The following is a 21,300-nucleotide window of genomic DNA, read 5'->3' on the forward strand; positions in this document are numbered from 1 at the left end:
TCTGAGGTACTTATGTAACAGAAATGAAAACACGCACACGAATGTTTATGGAAGCATTTTTTATATTAGCCCTAAACTGGAAACAACATGCCCTTCAATTGGTGAATGAATAAACAAATTGTGGTACTATTCAACAATGAGAAAACAACAACAACAAAACGGGCTAGTGGCAAAAATACAAAGGAAGTGGAAAAAGCCGGAGTCCTGACTTGGGAGTGTGGCTCGGTTGGGCGTTGACCTGTAGAGAGAGGCAAAGGTTGCAGGTTCCTCCCGATTGGGCCTAGATCTACAGAGAGAAAGGCCCCTGGTTCCTCCGAGTTGGGGTGCGTGTGAGAGGCAATCGCGGATCAATGTTTCTCACATCCATGTTTCCTTCTGTCTCCCCCTTCCTCTCAAAAAGAGAAAGCCCTAAGAGAACATACTCATGAATTTACAGAAAAGGCAAATCTAACCTATAGCAATAGAATCAGAATAACTCCTGATAAACTTCGGTGGGGCAAAAAGGGCACTTTTGGGGGTGATGGAAATGTTTTAATTTTAGTGGTTGCATAGGTGTATGTGTCAAAACCATTACACTGTGGGACTCGTGAAATCTGCATTTCATTCTATGTAAATTATACGTTTAAAAAAGTAGGGGAAAAGCAAAAATCATCCCTAAAACTGAAGCATTGCTCCACAAGAGCAGTCTGGAAGGAGGTAGGGCATTTGAACTCTTCCAAATCCATTTTTGATCTCCTTTTAGACTGCGAGTGCTCACACGCACTGTATTTCTAAGGACGAACTCGGCTGCTGCGGCTCCTCCCCCGCGGGCAGCTTTGGGGCGTCCGCAGGGCCTTGCAGACCGTGGGGTTCGCGCTGGGGCCCTTCCTGGTTAGGCAGCACTCGGTGGGACGACCGGAGGAGGAGCGGGAGGGGACGGAACTGGGGCGGGGCGGACCGCAGCACGGCAGCGGCGGGTGTCTAACAGGGTGCCGGTGGCCGGCGGCCGGCAGCGGGCCATGACTCGCCAGGCAGACGGCGCTAGTGCGGGCTCGGACCCCACCTCCAGCCGGCTACCCTCTGGGGTGGCCCAGCTGCTGTCGGCGCTCTTCTACGGGACCTGCTCCTTCCTCATCGTCCTGGTCAACAAGGCGCTGCTGACAACCTACGGGTCAGGCGGGCGCCTGGGGTCCGGGCGGGGTCCGAGGAGGGGGGCGTTCAGCTGCTCGGCGGCGACCTGGCACAGCACCTTTCCCGCACTCCTCCACACCGGAGCCGCGCTGGGACTGGTGGAACTCTCGAGGTCCCCGCTTGGGGGCACAGGGTGGGGGGAGGTGCGGAGCACCGCGGGGATGCCCTGCCCTCAGTGCACTAAGGCCGGGTCAGCAGGTGGGTGGGATGCAGAGTGCCAAAGTGGGTGGCTGTGTGCTCCGCACCTTGAGCGCATTTCACAGGGCCGGGAGCTTCGCAGCATTGTAAACACCCAACCACAAACCAACAAAAATCATTCTACCCGCAATGACCGCGGGCACACCTCAATACTACTTACTCCGCAGGACTCTCAGTACTTTCGAATGCACCCATGAGCTGAAACAAGTGAACATTCCTTTATGTGAAGCTAGATGTTCAGTAATCAGATCAGTCCTGAGGGATAAATTTATTTGTATTGTGTAATTATTCATTCTTAAATTACCAGCAGGTTTATAGAGACTGGGGAAAACAATGGGAAGTTCCCATGATGTAGGTTTTTGGATGACTGTACAGTAAACCAGCAAATTTGTGGTTCCTTGAATCTATTTGTAAGGACTAAAGAAATGTGTTTAACTCTATTATCACAGTAGCAGTATTGAAAGAGCTGTGAATTTAGACCCAGCTTCACTATTTAATAGCTGTGCCTCTTGGGCCAGTCCCATGGTCAGCAGTTTTCTCAGATGTAAAGCTGGGTAATTACAGGCCTGTTAATTGCCCCCCAGAGCTTTGCAGGAGCTGTCATAAGTGAGGACTCTTTGTAAGCTATACTCGCTACAAGATTTTAGCATTTTATGAAGAACACAAAGAGATGTCAGAGTATCTATCTTCATTTTGCCTTCTTATTTGATACTTGAGAAAGTGGAGACCTGCAGGAGCTTGGCTGGTTACTCTAACAACATACTCACTATGTGTCAAACCCATGGCAGGCACTTTGTGAACTGTTGTTCACAAAGCCTGTGTCCCAGAGATCCTTGGTCAATGGTGAGGACAGCAAATAAACAAATGGGTTCATGAATAAGTGAGGTGATTTCAGGTATGAAATGAGAGTGCCTGGGATGGACTGGTTGATGCTACAGCATTCCCAGCAGAAGGGAAGGTGTGGAAGGGGGCATGAGCTGGGCCAGCTGGAGGAACAGAGAGGGCACTGTGACTGGAACTGAGTGAGCAAGTGGGAGAAGGTAGGAGAGATGTCAGGGAGGTCAGCAGGGAAGGCAGGATCAGATCCTTCACTCAATAATACTTCTTAAGAACCTATCATGTGCCCGACACTCTTGTAGGCACTGGGATACAGAAGTGAATAAAGCAGATCAAAATCACAAGTGTCATGAGCATCCATCTATTCTTCTGGAGCTTGCATGGAGCTTTCTAATGAATTAAGAAATAAACTGCTAGAATTTATATTATGGCAGATGCAGCTGTGCAGTCAAGAGAAAAAAATAAGCAGGAAAGGGAGTAAGGAATGGAGTATGGGCATGGGAAAGAATTTCATCTTAGTATGGTCAGTGTCACCGTGGAGGTAACATTTGAGCTAAAATGTAAATGAGATGAGGGAGATGGGGGAAGAACATTCCAGGGATGGAAGAGTAAGTAGCTTGGATGGGAATGATACTAGATGAGTCCCAGGTAATGGACTGGTAGATTGTGTAGGGCCTTTGTGGCCACCAGAAGGAGCAGAGGAATACCACTGTTGATGGGAAAGACCTGGTTCTTCTTGCTGATGCATGAAAGAATTACAGATCAGCAAATCTATTAGCATGTAATCAGTTTATTAGTGACCTGTTCCCATGGAAGAGAATGGGACTAGGTAGAGTAGGGGGTGAAAGGCAAAGTTTCAGGGCAAAGCAGGACAGCAAAAGTAAGAGCTGGTGAAGACCAGGGTGGCAAGCTCCCAGGTCACCTGAGGCCAGGTGGCCAGAGGCCCGAGAGCCAAGAGCACCAAAAGCACCAAGAGCAGAGAGAGAGAGAGAGAGAGAGAGAGAGAGAAAGAGAGAGAACAAACTTTGTTCTGAGGACTTACATAGTTGCTGGGATAGGAAAAAAAGTCACATATTGATTAATGGGTAAATGTGTTGCCAGCTTTCCTGGGGGAATGTGACTACCCAAACTTAGGTATGTGTGGGGGCCTGTTAGCCCAAATCCTTATCTTGCTCCACACTCCATTTGTTCATCTTTCTGTAAAATAAATACGTACCAGGAGGCAGTTAATTAAAATTGGGGCACTTTCAAAAGTTATTTATGGGCTCTTTCTGTAAGCATCAGGGACTCCCTCCTAAAACAGATAGTGACCAGAGGTAAACAGTTAACCAAAGTTGTTTATGGGCTCCTTCTTAGGGCACCGTGGACTCTCTCCCGCATTCTAGGCCTTGGGATAAAAGCACAGCTTCAAGGCCTCCTTTCCCAGATAGTGGAAAGCTACAAAGAATTTCAAGGACTTCCCTTCTTTCTTGCTAACACAGTGTTTCTTGTGATGTTGGAACACCTGGCAATATTATCAAACCAGGCTCATGACTGCTGAGTTAGCTTGTGGAACATGTCTCTTTCCTCCTCTCTGCCTCTGTTTACTATTTATTTGACCTAAGTGGTAAAATATGTTGCCTGGCAACCAGGATGCTAGACACTGGTCAGTAATAGCAGTGCAGTCTCAGAATTCTTCTTATGCTGTCTCCTGCCTCATCATGATCTAAATCACTCTGGCTGCTGTGTTGAGAGCAGATATTGGGGGACCAGGGTGGAAGCAGGGAGACCATTAAACCAAACAAATCATTTTAATTTTAATCTAAGTGCAATAGGAAATTCCTTGGAAGGTTTTACAATGGGAATGACATGCCATAATCTGTGCAATTAAAAAGATTTCTTTGCCTGGCTGGTGTAGTTCAGTGGATTGAGCATGGGCTGCGAACCAAAGGGTCGCCAGTTCAGTTCCCAGTCAGGGCACATGCCTGGGTTGCAGGTCAGGTCCCCAGTGGGGGCCACATGAGAGGCAACCACACATTGATGTTTCTCTCCTCTTTCTTCCTCCCTTCCTCTCTCTCTAAAAATAAATAAATAAAAAGATTATAAAAAATCATTAAAAAAGATTTTTTTGGCTTGTGGGTGGGTAGAGAAGTGATGATTGGAAGCAGGGAGAAGAGCTCGGAAGCAATTGCAGTATTCTAGATTCTAAGAGATAGCTCTGATTGGGGTGGGGATAGCAGTGGATATAGAGGGAATCAATAGATTTAGGATTTTTTTTTGTTGGTTCTATGGCTGTTGACATTGTTTACAAGGTCTCTACTAGTGTGTTGCAGCTTGATTGCTGGTGTCCATGGGAAACGCAAACCCTGTTTTAAAGAAATTAGAATGACCATATGCTTAAACCTGGATCATTTAATACATACAATGGAAACTAATGAAAGAAAAAGAAAACATGAACACCTATGATAAAAAACAAGAGAATGCTACTAATAGGCTTGTTTGGGAGTGGTTGGAAGTTGTGTCAAAAGTGTGCTAATTTCCCAAGTTTTGAACTTGAGTGAGCAGGTGTGCTCTCTGGCCATGGTAGTTAGTGCCTCCAAGACACGTTTCCTTGTTGGAAGCAGGGAGCAGTAAACATTGGTTAGTGCTTTGAAAATGAAGGGTAGTGTTGTGGGGGGGCTCTGCCCACAGGCATCCCCTGCCCCCCAGCCACCACAGATGAGAATAAGTCTACTGAGACATGATCTGCTTGGTGAGGAAAGGTGGCCAATCTCTCAAAGGAGAAGGGTCAAGAGCCTTTTCCTCAATGGCCTTTCATTGGGTTCATTTGCACAGGAATGTAGATAAAGTTCATTAACCATTGTCAGGCAGTAAGGATCAAACAATAGGTAACAAAGAACTCTGAGGGCCTATTTTGAGTCTGGGTCAGATAGCTCAAGAGCTATAAAACTTTGAGGAACAAACTTACTTCTTGCTTGGACCCTTATCATTTAATTGAGAGCATTCTAAACAAAGCAGGTTTCACAGGATTTTGCATATTCTTTCTTAGGCCCGATTGCCCAGGGAGCCTGCCCTCTCCAGCACAGGGCTGCACCACCCTCTGTCATTATTTCAGGCTTAGGTGGAGCAAGGGAAGTAAGGCAGCCAGGAGATTAGGAGATTTCTGCAAACAGAATGAGGACTCAGGCTTTGTCAAAGCTGAGGGGCAAGGGTCCATTACCTCCTTTTGCTGTAGCCCCCTAAGTCCTTTCTTGGGGGCCTCCCATGTGATCGTGCCTGTCTTAGATCATTCCCCCCTTGGGGAATTTTACCCATCATTGGCTAACCCGCCAAGCATTGGCGGCCAGTTATGGATGAAGTAAAAGGAGCAGAAGCGGTGCTCCTGCCAGGGAGATAAGCTTTTGTCTCCTTGGTGGCTTATGGTCCAAGGTCGCTCCCTCAGCCTTAGCCTTGGCGGGGGTTACAGCTTCTGAAACCAGGCAGGGCGGTTCCCAACATAGTGTCCAACCAAGAAAAATATTATATGAGACATTTCATGCTGTAGCTTCTTCATCTTTCAAATTTTGAGGTCCATGATTAAAGGAGAAAGTCAAGTTTTTGTCTTAGCAAGACAAAGCCCTTATAACCCTTATTAGTAAATGGTTCACATTTCTGTAATGTAATATGTCATACAATTGGAGAACCCTATTGAAATAACATTGTTCTCTTCTTAAATGCTTTAGGAGCAGTTTTGAAAGAAGGAGGGTTGGTGTGATTTGGTTACAACAATAAACCATAGAAATCTGGTCCGAGCATTACCTGTTTGAGGATAATGTGTTGCAGGCTGGAAGGAAGGACCTTAATAATCACCTCATTCATGGGGTCATGGGAATGTAACTCAATAGATGTTTTTTCTTGTTAATTTTGAGCAGATTGTTTGTGATTGGGGTACAAGACTGATGGGTGGCCTTAGTTACTTGTGCTAGTGATTTTATTTGGTTTTAGTTCAACATAATGCTCTGTTTTCCTGGTTGGACAGAGAGATCACTGAAGTACTTGAACTGTCAGATGTCCTGGGAGGACAGGGAAAAGCAAGGTATTCAGATTCATGATGGTTGTGTAGGTAGTCACTTGTTCTTTGGTTGCTATTTTAATGCTATTCCTTATGATGTACAAGAATTTACAAATGATGCTTAAAAGATATAGAACTTAATTGTATTCAGTTCACAAGTATTTGCTGTGTGCCTACTTCTTTCTGCATTCCAGAGCTTTGGGATCACTTAACAGTGGTTTCCAAATCTGCCTGGGTCGTGTGAATCCTTTGCAAAGGTTTTTATAAAAGCTATTGAATCAGAATCTGGAAAACTACATTAAAAAAATGAAGCCAATTTTTAATTTCTCAAAACTTTGATGAAAATGTGCTGTAGCAGGGTGCAGCCAGGGGCCCCTCAAAGAGGGATTTGTAATGGGGTCCAGCACCCAGGGTGTCCAGAAAATATTAAAAATATGGGATGTTCTCACCCCCACAAGTCTGAACTGCAGGATGGGACACGTGGAGCAGGGCCATTGAGAGCTATTTTGCATAGCAACAGTTTTGCAGCTAACCTGTGGCATGGTCATTCAACATATCTATAACTATTCATGGCTATGTTAAATAGCTGCAGCTATGCTTTGAGCTAGGGAGATGGGAGTGAATTCCACATGGGAGGTAACTGGGAGGCAGCTCCTTGTTGTTACAGCACCTGTGTGAGAACTTGGAGTAAGGTTGGGACCACACTGTTTTGGTGAAAACAAGAGGGGACCATGCTTTTGGGGGCTCCCTTTGCCACACAGCTTAGGAAGCTGGGAAGCAAGATGTAGCAGTAATGCAGAACTCTCTCTTAACAGTTTGGAAGAATGCAGGAGAAACACTGTGGGAAGCAAAGGGGTAAAAGGACTCTTGCTGGTGAGACAGGAGAGGGTGCCATGTGGGTTTTATACTGAAAACTGGAGATCCTGGCGATATAGCTGATGGTGCTGGGAACTGTGGGGGGCCTGCCAGCCAAACACGGATTACTGGGAAGAATCGGGGGCTGCCCGAGCCAGGGACTTTTATTTCTTTTCCTGAGATATGATACCCCAGACTGGGCAAAGGGGAGAAGGAAGGACTGTGTGTGTGTTTGTGGTTTTTTTAAGGGACTTTGGGATCTTAATGAAGATATTAAGTCATTACTCTAAGTCTGTGTAACATTTGAATAAATAATTCCTTTCCTTTTCACCAGTCTCTGGCACTGAGAGATGTAATTCCCTGGCAGTAGGCAAGGCAAACCTAGTACAGGGGGACCCCAGGAGAAGTGGGGGTTCATTTGGTAACATTGTGTGACACCCTTCTCCAGTGGCCAATCAAGGAAAATCATGGGAGACCACATGTGTGGTAGCTTTAAAGTAATACAACTACTTGTACATGCATAGTAAAAAGCCCACCAAAACTAGCCAGGAAGGATCTACCCTATAAGAACAGAGTCCCTCCAGCCTATGAGGTCAATCTCTGGAGTTGGCCTGCTCCCATGTTCTCTGCTATAAACTCTGTGTGTTCAGTTCCATTCTTTGTCCTGATCACCAAGTACCTGGTTACCTGTGCCCACCTGTGACAGTGCCTCTCCAGAAGATGCTGCTCCCTTCTGCACCCAAGGTGGAGCTGGATTCTGATCTCACCCTGGGTGTGGCCAGGAGCCAGGGTAGCAGGCAGGGTCTGGTGGCTTCCACTGCACATGCTCCTTGCAAACTCCATCCTCACAGCACCTATTTGGAGTTCTTTGTGATGGCTCCAAGGTTCCTGCCACTCATTTGGTGAAGAGACCTGATCTTCTCAACTGGGACTGGCATCAGCCATCAGAGCTTCCAGCATGTCCGTGCTGAATCACCGGAGCTGATCTCATTCCACTTGCTGTGGTCACTCCCGCCTCCGCAGGGATGGCCGCCACCTCAGGCTCTGGGTAGCCCTTCCCTCCGATTCGGCCCTCCCACAGAGAGCAGCGCCAGCAGCCACCTGCTCCTTTCTGGCTGCCTTGACTGTCACTCGTCCAGTGCAGCCTCCTTCTTTCAACTGCCTCGGTCCTTCAGTGCTTGAGCAGCTCTGACTGTCCCGTCAGAGAAACCATTCTGGGCTGGCGGGTTTGACTTTAAATTGTTGATCACAAACCTCACACAGCTCTCCTTGTCCCAGAAATTACTCTTTCAGGCTTTGCCCTTTGACGTGAAACCACCTACACCCTCATTTTCCACCCTCCTTCTGTGATACTTCATTGAGAAAATATGAGAAAACAGAAACCATCACAGGAGGCCCGTCCCTGTTGTTCCTGCTGACATTGAAGGAGCATTTTGTTTTCCTGTGGAAGGGCCACCTCCCCACTTCTAGGCTGCCTGCATTTGAAGACTTAATTAAGGTGGAGATTGCAAGTAGCATGTATGTAGGAAATTATTTCTAACTGATTTGAATGGAAGACAGAGAAAGTTCAACAAAAAGAATTGTTGACTTTCAGATATATATATTTCTCCACTTGTAGTGAAGAGTTAATATTTCTTAAAAGATCCCGTTAAGATTAAGAGGTCATGAAAAACGTTCAGTTGAAGTCATTATGTTTATTTTATAAACACATTTCAATTTTGGATAGTATGTATGACCTCTGTGCTATGAAAGATGAGGACTCTTGCATACTTTTTCCCCTCTCCCCTCCCCTCCATAACTTCTTTTATAATTTAGCATCCTGTTCTATAATTATAATCCCACAGTTGTCTCCATTCCAGAGTTTATTGTTTTGATTTGACTCCTAATTGGTGGATTCCATTGTCAGTCAGTTTTTTCATGAAGAGTTCATGGCTGCTGTATTAATCATGTTGAGCATTCTTAACAGATTTTTCTGTAATAAGTGTGCTTTTAGATTTGAAAATTCAGCTTATTTTCTTCATATAATGGAAATGAATCCGTCTTTTATCTTTAAATCATTTTCTCTTTTTACTGAGTTCTTCACACCTGACTCAACAATTAACCCTGCATGGGGCATTTGTCTTCCGTATCTGTTTATTTTTGAATAGATACTTCAAAGTCTTCTGCATTTACCCTACTTCCAGGGTTGGTAATTCAATTTTCAGCAGTAGCCATTTAGTTTTGTGTTGTTTTTAAGTTACTCCTGTAGCAGATATGTTGTTTTGGTCCTCAGTTTGTTTCCATAGATCTATCTGTATACGCCCTCTTCATCTGACTGTTTTATCCTCTCAATTTTGAACACTTGTTTTATTGACCTCACCTTCTTACTAAAGTGTTCTGTAACCAGAAGCGATTATGAAGAGTTCCTTCTCTCCACATATTTTTTTTAGGCAGGGCTCTTTGTCTACCTTCTGTAAGTTTTTTTGTTGTTGTACTCTTTGTTTATATTGTCTTATTATTTTGTTTGATGTTCCAAATTGTATTCTCTGGGAAGCAGACTCTGAGATTTGGGGAAGTATTTGAGGAGCACTCTTGGGATTCATTTCTTTAGTGACGGGTGGGAAGCAGGGTTAGGCAGAGGGAGAGATTGGGCTATGTTGTGCTCACAACAAAGCCTGATCCCAGAGTCTCTTGACAGAGTTGTTCTGAGTTGGGGTGAGAGGTCTTAGCCCTTCTACCCCAGCAGAGACCAGCATTTGGAAAGCAAGTTGCTCTCAGAGAGGGAGTATGCTATTGGCAAGGCAGCTCTCTTCAGCTGAGGATGCTTTTGGGCACCTGGGGAATGAGTGCTCAGTCCAGAAGCGGGTATCTGGGTGGCACAACCCAGCATCCATCACTAGAGTTAATTTTATTCTCACAGTGTTCATGTGTTTATTCTGTTTTCTCTGTTAAGATAAGCTGATTTTTCATTTTTTTCTTGCCTGTCTGAAATAGGTGTCTCCATAGGACAGGCAGGTCAAGGGCTGAGGTGTTTTTTTAAAATTTCCCCCCTTTTTTAGTAGCCTTGAGAGAATGACTGGGAGCCAGTAGAAGGTTAGACAGTGAGTGAGCCCAGTGAGATGTTGATCTACCTTCTTAAGGATAGTATGAAATAGGGGCCAGGAATTATCCAGATTACCCAGTGCCATTTGTGAAATGGCATCTCTTTCCCCATTGCTCTGCACTGTCACTTTTGTCACAAATCAGGTATCTGTATATATGTGTATCTGTCCCCATCTCTGGTCTCTTCCATTACCCTATTGTCCAAATACCATACTACCTCATTTATTTTAAGTTTACAATGATGCTGACATCCAGTAGAGTAATTTCTCTGGCTTCATTGTTCTTAGAGATTATCTTGGGTAATCGTAGGAGACTGTTCTGTGTGGCGTGGGCCCAGCTCCCACTCAGAGATCTACAGGACCCAGGCCCACAGATAGGTTCTCTCATGGGGAATCAGGCCTGCAATGTGCCCAGGCCACTTTGAGTTTTGCTCTTGCTAAAAAACTCCCTCACCCTGAATTGAGGACATTTACTGCAAAGTAACTTCCTAAAATCCATGCTAAACTTTCCTAGGATGAGTGTAACCGGTTCAACCACTTTTGCCTTTTCATTTGCAAATATTCCTCTTCTGTGATGTGATTAGCGGCATTGGCTCCTTTGTTTTCTGTCAAAGGTAACCACCTAAAGCGAACCTGTGTATAGTAAATGAGGACCATCATGTAAGGTGCTGGGAGATAGAAATAAAGGCCTGTCATGGCGGAGGCCACGGCTTTTGCTCCTCTTGAGAGAAAAGCCATGCTGTCCCTTTTCCTCCACCGGACTCGGTAGTCTGTGTGAATGTCTCATTTCACCCATAATGATGTGGACAATACGGGCCAGTGTCTGCATCAGGTAATTTTTGTTCGTTGCCTTCTATTCAGTTTTAGGATCAGCTTGTCAGTTTCCACAAAACACCTGCTGATGTTTTTACAGAGATTGCATTGATTTTATAGCTCCATTTGAGTATAATGGACAATATTGGGTTTCCAATCTATAAACTTTATTTAGGGCTTCTTTAATTTTTTAAATATTGACTTATAGTTTTCTTTGTAGATGTGTTTCTTGGAAATCTCTTACTGGATTTGTACTTGGTTATAGTATTAATAACAAAATGAAACAAACAATAAATGAATCACTATGTAGCCATCACCCAGTTTCAACCACTTTGTTACATTTATGTCCCTCTGTTACTTAATCCCACCATATTCCCCCAAAGTATTTTGAAGCAAATTTAAAATATGTCACTATAGGCATTTCACTATGTAATGCTAAAAGATAAGAAGGACTATTTAGTTTAAAAAAAATAAACATGACCCAGCCCTGGCTGGTGTGGTTCAGTGGATTTAACACTGGCCTGTGAACCAAAGTGTTGAGGGTTTGATTCCCAGTCAGGGGACATGCCTGGGTTTTGGGCCAGGTCCCCAGTAGGGGGCTCGTGAAAGGCAATCACACATTGATGTTTCTCTTTCTTTCTCCCTCCAGTCTCCTCTCTCTGAAAATAAATAAATAAGTAAAATCTTTTAAAAAATAAACATGACCCAGAGTGACAAGGTGATGGCTCCTGAGCACAGCCCTGAAGCCGTGGGACCTAACATTGTCCCGTTCCCCCCACTATGGATGGCCGAGAGCAACTCAGACACCCGGACAGTGCTGTGAAAGAAGGGACCCCGGTCGCGCAGGCCCAGTCCAAGCAGACCATCTTAGCAGCTCACACATGAGATGTGGAGAATTCCAAGAAGTGGGCTGCTGGCCAGAACAAGCAGCATTCATGTTACAGAACAGACTGAGGGGAAGGGGCAATTATTGGCCCACCCAGGGATGCCAAAAACTGTTACAGAACAGAGGGACCAAGGGGGGTACACTGATATACTATTACTGAAAGGAACCCCCCAGGTTCGTTATGTCCACCGCCTTATAGGAGAGACATCTCTCAATGCCAGAGATTTGTGAAAAGGAAAGGAAATGTTTATTTAAAGCTATACAGACTTAAAGTAGTGTCCTAATGTCATCATTAAAATAGCAAAGTCCTTTTTGGATATCCACAGATGCCCACAGTGCTTCCTTCTCCCCCTGCCCTAATTTGGGGTACCATATCTCAGGAAAAGAATCAAATGTCCATGTTTCAGGTCGCTGGCACCATCAGCTGTGTCACCGTCCAGGCAGGACCTCCAATTAACCCAAGGCCATGTGGCACCTTCTCGTGGCCTACTGGCAAGAGTTCTTTCACCCTTCTTCCAGGCAAGGTCTCTCCTGCTTCCCAGGCCACATGGTCAAAGGCAGCAACCCAAAGCCTCGTGGTCCTCTTCTACCAGAGCTGCAGGGGTCTACACTCTGGCAAAACCATGTGGATCTCTCCGCAAAGCTGTGGGAAGGGGGCTTACCACTCTGACCAAAGCTGAGTGGTGGTTCTCTGCTAAAGCCGCATGGGGGTTTCCCCTACTAAAGCTGTGGGGGTCCCCACTGTGGTTCTCCCATGGAACTACATGGCTCTCCCTCTAATGGCTGCCGCGTCTGGGTTTAAATCCCCACGCCATTCCTCCTCTGCAGCCCCATTTCTGACTCCTCCCACACTTGCCAGCTACACTTGCCAGCACTCTCATATCCTTCCAGCTTTCCTGGGCTGCCATAGTGGGTCTGGGCAGGTGTGGCCCCATGGCATGGAGCCAATCTTCTCCAAGCTTTCACGCAGGCGCTGTAGCTTAGAAGACCTGCCCCTGAGTGGGTGGAAATCACTCCCTTCTCCCTGGCTCAAAGCATGGCCACAGCTATTTAACATATCTATGTAACCAGTTAAAGGTTATAGATATGCTAAATGACCATGCCAGAGGTTGGCTGCAAAGCTGTTGCTATGCAAAACAGCCCTGCATGTTCCTGCTCCATGTGTCCCTTCCCCCAACTCAAACCTGCGGGGGGGGGTGGGGGGTGGGGGGGGAGTGGTGGGGGAGGGAAGGGGTGAGAACATCCTAATATTTCCTGGACACCTTGAGTTCTGGACCCCATTCCAAATCCCTATTTGGGGCCCTTCTCTTGGCTGCACCCTGTTATATTCAGTCACCAAGAACACAGCCGAGCTGGACCGGGGAAATGCTGAAGATGGGCAAAGTGATCCAGTAGGCTCAGACCGGCAGAGCAAGGGACTGACGCAGAACACCTGGTGACAGAAATCAACACAAATTCACAGGTCATTGTAGACTACGAGAGTGGACAGGCCAGTCCTATCAGGTTCTGGGCAGAATTGAGAGCCATCAGCCTCAAGCTCTGGGAGGACATTGGGATGCTGATGAAAAGGGGCCAAGGGCAAAATAAGTACGAAGCCTTGAAATCAGGGCATTCCAGCTGGTCTGGCCTGCCTGGCTACCCTAGACCACTGGCGCCATCGTGGGTCTCTTTACATGGCCGAGTGTGATACTGGGTGTCAGCTCTGCCTGCCAACCCCCCTCCACCCAAACCTGCTTTCAAACATAACTTTGCATACTGTTTGCTTCTGCTGATTGTTTTTCATCCCTACCCCCATCCTCAAATTAGGGTGCAAAACATCATCCTCTTCCACAGTGTCAGCCCACTTGTGGGTGTGGCTCCTGGGGGAGCTACCTGCTAGCCCCTCACAGGGGGGAGAGAGAGAGAGATGATGGTGCTTCCAGTCCAGGGTGTTTGCTGCCCTTCAAACAAAACAAAAAAAAAAAACAGAACAAAACACTACCCAATATCATTTTATACCTAAAAATGTAAAAATAATTCCTTTTACCATAAAATGTCCAGTTAGTGTTTGTTGGTTTTTTGGTGCTAGTGTAAATGTCTTTAAAATTTTCTTTTCCCTTATGTCTTTCTGGTATATAGATATTTTTATATGTTTGTCTTGTATCCAGTATTTTGCTAAAGTTATTTATTCTAGTAATTTATCCCCAGATTATTTTGGCTTCCTATATACACAGTCATGTTTATCGATATGACAGTCCATCTCTGAGGACAATAAAATTTCCCAGGTTTAGCAACCATCCGTTTAAAAAGTGAAAGAAATAAACAGATGAAAAATGAACAAGTTTGATGTTAAGATGTCATCATCTAAGATGAAAAAAATTGGAGACTTTTTAGTAACTGTGTCACTACGTATTATACTATAGACTGTCTTCAAATTTTTAGGAATTGCTAAAATTATTTATTATTCTATGTTTTTTTGTAGTTTCCCATCACCAATTGTTCTTGGAGTTGGTCAGGTAAGTGAAAAAAAAATCAACCTCTTAATTAGTCAGTATGCATGAAATTTTAAGTGCTTTTGTTTAAGATTGTGGTTTACAAACTTATTCATGTAGTCTTGGTACTCTTGATGAAACAATGAAATAACACATTTTATTTAATTTTACAATTTAGGAAGAGTGTGTATTTGTAGGGAAAACAAGTACTTATTTTAATTTCTTTAATGGAATTTAATTACCCTAAGCTAAGCGGCTAGAAGACTGAAAGCCTCCATGGTCTGTTGGACGACAGAGGAATGGGTTGGGGGCTGGGGTGGGGCCCAAGAGCATAGCTGCCCCTTTTAGGTGTGCACTTGCGACTCCACTTAAGCCACTGTGCTGGAGAGGAAAAGGGTAGGGGAGATGAGGGAAGGCCCAGTAGGCCCTTATTATCAGAACTCCAGAGGTTTTTTTAAGAGAAGCAAGGAATTTAAAAATTTTACATCAGATTTCCCAATTTGTTTTTCTTTTTTGATGAGCAGGTTTATTTGGAAATTTAGTCAACATACATAACTGACCTAGAAACTTCAATAGAAGGATAAATTTAAAACACTTGGAAGGCCATCTCTATAAAGTGATTTTCCCAGGACCATACCATAGGTAACCTAACTGAACACCATGTTAACCAGCAGAGGATCAGTAAGCTGCAGCCACATGCCCCACCCCCACAGCAAGTTTACACTGAGGGTTGTAACACAAACTCCACGGGGAAAGGACTCAGGTGTTGTTTCCTCTTGGTAGAGGGAGAAGAACTCAATCTAGTTATGAAACCAACCACAAAACAAAAAAGCTGAACTAGTTCAATGTTAGTAACAGATGATGCTGGTGTGAATAATTTGTACTATATTCTAGAGCTCTTATAAATAAAATCCCTCTGATAGTTTGCATTATCAGCTAGAGGTTTAGTTAACATGTGGTAGAATGAGGACTTATGCAAGGCATTGATCTGCAAAGCATTTTACTGCTATGAAACAAGTGCAGCGTAGTCAGAGGAGAAAACCAACTGGACCCTAAATTACATATGCCTAATGACAAGACTCCCCACATGTGAATGTAAAATATTTAATTTAAAAATATTGACAGTACAGTATATAAAATAGATTTCCCAGTTTGTAAATGCTGGCAATGGATTCCAGTTTTTATAAAACTCTGTGGGCCAGATGGAAAATGTTTGTTTCCTGTGGTTTGTGGTTTTTGTTCTCAGGTATAAAGTTGAGCTTGGAAAAACTTTCAGACTAATCTGTTTGGCTGTTTCCCATTAATGTGAATTTGTGGCTTGTTTATATTTTTTGGTTACATGCTGGTGATTTCTAGTTGACAAGTGGTAACAGGTATTAGATTTTTTTTCCTGATTTGCTTTAATTTATAGGGAAAAAATTAAAGTTATGAAAATCATATCTTAACAAAATGTCTAATTGTGAATCTAGAAAAAGCTGTCATTTATATGATTATACAGTCTGGTTAAATGTTTTGCTAAAAGGGTACTCTTTGCAACATCATGTTAGGGAGAAAAAATAACAAGGAAACAATATATTTCCCTAAGTCAAAAAAATATGTTATCTTTATGTTTTAATGTGAAATATGTGGAAAAAAGTCATTTTAAAAAGTCAGTGAATATGTGATAATATGCCCTTTGTACAACCTAAGACAAATAAAATCCCAGGCTGTACTCAGCAAAGGTAAACTCTTTTTGATTTGTAATTTGTTGGTGGAAGGAGCCAGCAGACCTAATTTTAAAAGTTTGAATTGCAGAATATTTTAAGTAAGTGTTAGTATATTTCTGTAAGAACTATAAAGTAAGTTATAAATATAAACCATAATTATAATTCAGCATGGGTTGGTTTAGTTGTATAAATCTATTATGGGTATTATTAAGTTTATAAACTCAAGGATCAAGGTTTAGGATTATAATCGTATTGAAGGAGTGTTAAATTTTTGCATCCTAATATGAAGAAAATTGAGAAAGTTCTAAAATTTGCATAAGAAAATGATATTAAAATTTATATTTGATAACAATAATCTGGAGTATTACTAATATACCTGGTGTGCTCCAGGATAATAGGATTTGAATGAGACATTTTTGCAAATACTGGAGACATTGGAGAAAATATAAATCCCTTTTAAAATTTATTTTTTTCTTAATTTGCCTTCTGTATTATAGAAGTACTGGACTTTACCCTAAAGTGGTTTATGTGTGGAGTGTGTCCCCCTTCTCCGATCCCCATACTCACTTTATGGGAGAAGGTGACCACATGCTTAGTACATGGAGAATGAGGTCCAGGATTGAGGGTCCTCACTGACTGTAGTTACTCTGGTCAGTTTTGGGGACACCGTTCCTGTTTCCCCTTTGTCACCATTTCTTAGGTCCCTCAAGATAAAGGGTATGTGTGAGTCTATTTGATGTTATACTTTTTTGCCTGTATGTCAGCTGAAATTCATACAGTGGCAAGAAAATAAATTTTAATATTATAAGAAATAGTTAATTTTTCTTGTAATCTAGAAAATGATTTTTTGGTATATATTTCTTTTTTATGAATCTGTTTTCTTCTGATGTCTTTGTACCTCAAACAGTCCAGATATTTTGCTGAAGTTTCTTTTCCCCCTTTCCTTTAGATGGCAGCTACCATAATGATACTGTATGTGTCCAAGCTAAATAAAATAATTCACTTCCCTGATTTTGACAAGAAAATTCCTGTAAAGGTATGTGATAACAAGTGCATACGGCTATAATGGAAGATGTGAAAATGTTATGGAATTTACAAATTGATCTTACAGTACAGGTCCATTTCTGTATACACTGTGATTCCTGCCTGCACTGGGTAGAAACATTATAAATAGTTAAAAATTATGAATATGATCATACATAGGGAAGAAGGCATCATGTGTGAATGTATAGTTGAATAAGTAATCATTACCTAGGTCATAAAATGGGATCACAAAACCCTCCTCACCAAATTCTTTTGTAATAATAATTTCCTTGCTTTTCCATAATTTTTTGAAGTTTTTATGAATCCCTGATTTTTTGCAGTTTAGTTTTGCTTAGTTTTGAACATTATGTAAATGGAATTAAACTGTGTATTCTTTTGTATCTGCTACTTTCACTTAATATTATAACAGTAAGATTCATCTATGTTGTATGTAGGTGTATTCTTTTATTATCTGCTTTACTATGTAAGGTAATTTGGTTTCTAGTTTGGCAGCTAGAAAAATTAAAAGCACTGTTTTGAACATACTTACAGTTGGATCTTGTCCAGCATTCCCATAACAAAATACCACAGACTAGGTGGCTTCAACAGCAGAAATTTTTCTCACAGTTCTGGAGGCAGGAAGCTCAAGGTCAAGGTGTGAGCAGAGTTGGTTTCTGGTGAGAGTTCTGTCCTTGGCTTGTAGGTAGCTGCCATCGTGCTGTGTCCTCACACGGCCTTTACTCTGTGTGCCTCTACTCCTGGTGTCTTCCTTTTATAAGGACCCTGGTCCTTTTGGATTAGGGGTGCACTCTTATGACCTCATTTAACCTCACTTACCTCCTTTTAATGTCCTATCTTCAAGTACAATGATCTGGGAATTAGGGATTCAAAATGTGAAGTTTGAAGGCACACAATTTAGTCCAAAACAGCACATGCGTATAAATTTCTCTTGGGGGGTGTATCAAGACATGGAGCTGCTGACTCCTATGTATGTCTTCACCTTGAGTGGGTACTGTCAAATTGTCCTCCAAAGTGGTTGTTACCAGTTCACTCATGACAGAAGTACACTCCTGTTGCTCCTTATTCTTGCCTCCATCATTTTAAAATGTGCTAATATGGTAGGTGTATAATAACATCTTCTTAGCTTTTATTTGCATTTCTCTATTTATTAATTTATTTCATTTATTTCTCTAGTTACTTATTTTTAATCCTCACCTGAGGATATTTTTATTGATTTGAGAAAGAGAGGAAGAGAGAAAGAGAGAGAAACATAGATGTGGAAGAGAAACATATATTAGTTGCCACCTGCATGCACACTGACCAGGAATCAAACCCACAACCTAGGTATGTCCTCTGGCTGAGAATTGAACCTGCAACCCTTTGGTGCATGAGACGGTGCCCCAACCAACTGAGCCACCCATCCAGGGCCCTTTTCACTCTTTTAAAAAATATTTTATTTATTTTTAGAGAAAAAGAAAGAGAGGAAGAGAGGGAGAGAAACATTGATGTGCGAGAGAAACATTGAACCGTTGCCTCTGGCACACGTTCCCATTCAGGGACCTGGCCCACAACCAGGCATATGCCCTTACTGGGAATCGAACCAGTGTCCTTTCTGTTTGTGGGACAATGCCCATCCCACTGAGCCACAACAGCCGGGGGCCCTTTTCATTTTTTAATGTCCATTTGGATATCCTTTTTTGTGAAGTGCTTGTTCAAGACTTTTGCCCATTTTTCTATTGAGTTGAAGTCTTTTTCTTACTGATTTGTGTAGGAGTTGTAAAAAAATATTTTAATGATAGTCCTTTTGTTACTTATGTACAGTATTACAAGTACATTTTTTCTCTTTGTGGCGTATCTTATTTTCATTATGATGTATTCCTTATTGTGTAAAGGAATCTTAATTTTAAAATCGCTAATTTTATCAGTGTTTTCCTTTATTATTAATCTCTTTTTTCTTATTTAGATAATTCTACTGTGAGGCAGTAAAGATATTTTTCTAGATAAATAGTATATAGATTTTCAGAATTAGGTTTTTAATCTGATTGGAGCTGAGTTTTGTGGATGGTGTGAGGTAATAGTCCAATTTTATTTTTTTCCTAAGTGGGCACTCAGTTGTCACAGACTCAACTGAAAAATCTGTCCTTAATATTGTGCCATTGTCATCCACATGCACGAGTCTGTTTCTGGGCTCTGTCTGCTTTTTCATTTGTCTATTTGTGTTTTCTGCACCATCACCATACAATCTTAATTTCTATAGTTGTAGGAAATGTCTTGTTATCTGATAGTGTTGCAGAATGGACCTGTGGTGGGGGGGACAAGATACTGTTACTGAATGGGACCCCTCCCCTGGGGTCCCTCTGCACTAGGTTCTCCTTGCCCATCACCCTTAGGAACTATGACTCTCAATGCCAGAATTTGGTAAAAAGGAAAGTAACTATTTATTCAAAAGTCATACAGGTTTAGGATAATGACAGAATGTCACTGTTAAAAATCCCAAAGTCCCTTAAAACACCCACAAATACACATAATCCTTCCTTCCCCCCTTTACCCAACCAGGCCAGTAAGGGCTTCCATTTCTCAGTAAAAAATAGAAGTCCATGGCTCAGCTAGACTCTTCGTCCTTCCCAGTAATCCGTGCTCGGCTGCCAGGCCTCCCTCGTTTCCCAGCACCATCAGCTGTGTTTCCACGATCTCCAGTTCTTCCTCCAAAACCACATGGCACCTTCTCATGGCCCACCAGCAAGAGTCCTTTCACCCCTTTCCTTCCCTCATTGTCTCTTCTGCATTCTTCCAAATTACTAAGGGAGAGCTCTGCATGGCTGCTATACCTTGCTTTTCTCCTTCCTAAACCTCGTGGTAAAGAGAGCCCCAAAACCACATAGTTAGAAGCCACATGGCTGCCACGCCTGGGTTTAAATCCCAGAGTGAATCTTCATCTGCATCCCTGTTTCTGAGTCCTCCCACAGTCGGCTACACCTGCCAGCACTCCCACAGTTTTCAGCCTTTCTGGGCTATCAGCCTTTCTGGGCTATCGAAGTTAATCTGGGCAGGTGCGGCCCCAGTGGTGAGAGAGAACCATCTCCAAGCCCTGATGCAGGTGCTGTAAGGGGGAACTGCCTCCCAATTACATCCTGGATCCAAGTCATGCCCATCTCCCTGGGTCAAAGCTGCACCACAGCTACTTAACATGTCTGTGAAGCTAGCCAGCCATTATAGATATACAAAATAACCATTTTTGCATATCAGTTGTGAAGTTGGCCAACTGTTGATATGGAAAATAACTCTCAAAGGCCACGCTCCATGTGTCCCATCCCCCAGTCAAGACTTGTGGGGGTGGGGATATCATATATTTTCATAATTTCATGGACACCTGAGTTCTGGACCTGTTACAAACCCCTCTTTTTGGGGGGGCCCTGGCTGCACCCCATTACAGTAGAACAAGTCTTTCCTTCCTTGTTCTTAGTCTTTCACATTTCTATATAAATATTGGAAGCAGCTTGTCAGGCTTCAGAAAAATAGCCTTTTGGGATTTTGATTGGGATTGCATAGAAGTTATAAGTCAGTTTGGAATGCATTGACATTTTTAAAGTATTGAATCTTTCAGTGCATGAACATAATATATATACACCTTCTTAGTAAAATTTAATAGTTTTCTTTGTAGAGTTCTAATGTTTTTGTTAGATTTATTCTAGAGGTACTTCATTTTATCTCATTTTTTTGCTATGAATATATCTTTTAAGAATACATTATTTGGGAAATATTAGAGGGCATGTTTTTATATCACTTTTATATTGCAAAAGTGCAACCTATTAATCACAATTTATTTGTAGTTTCTTTTGGAAATTTCTACATTCATAATCAAGTAATCTGTAAAAAGTGACAATTTTGTTTCATTGTTTTCAACATTCTCACTTTTATTTCTTTTATTTGCTTTATCTATAACATAAGACCTCTAATGCAGGGTTGATAGAAATGGTAATACCGGGCATCTTTGATGTCAGAGGAAAAGCTTTTAACAGTTCACCATTTACTAAGGTTTTTGGGGTTTGTTTTTTTAAAGGTTTATTTATTTTTAGAGAGAGGGGAAGTGAGGGAGAAAGAAAGGGAGGGACCATTGATATGTGAGAGAAACATCAGTGGGTTGCCTGTTGCAACCCCCAACAGGGGTCCTGACTGGAATTGAACCTGCAGCCTTTTGGTTTGTGGGATGATGCCCAGCCCACTGAGCCAC

At 42.7% G+C, this 21,300-nt stretch overlaps 1 protein-coding gene across 2 annotated transcripts in view; it reads left to right on the forward strand.

The window, feature by feature from the left end:
• Positions 1 to 875: 875 nt before the first annotated feature.
• Positions 876 to 21,300, forward strand: part of SLC35D2 (solute carrier family 35 member D2) — a 66,497-nt gene continuing 46,072 nt past the window's right edge. Inside the window, exons 1-3 of one of the 2 annotated variants that reach the window (XM_045839840.1) lie at positions 876 to 1,150; positions 14,331 to 14,364; positions 16,996 to 17,082. In XM_045839840.1, the coding sequence (XP_045695796.1) occupies positions 999 to 1,150; positions 14,331 to 14,364; positions 16,996 to 17,082 (273 nt within the window). In that variant the 5' untranslated portion in view covers positions 876 to 998. The remainder of the gene's footprint in view (positions 1,151 to 14,330; positions 14,365 to 16,995; positions 17,083 to 21,300) is intronic. The other variant, XM_045839838.1, reaches the window with a different exon arrangement.

This window comes from Phyllostomus hastatus, unplaced genomic scaffold, assembly GCF_019186645.2.
Source record: "Phyllostomus hastatus isolate PE091 unplaced genomic scaffold, TTU_PhHast_1.1 phas_contig_312, whole genome shotgun sequence".
NCBI lineage: Eukaryota > Metazoa > Chordata > Mammalia > Chiroptera > Phyllostomidae > Phyllostomus > Phyllostomus hastatus.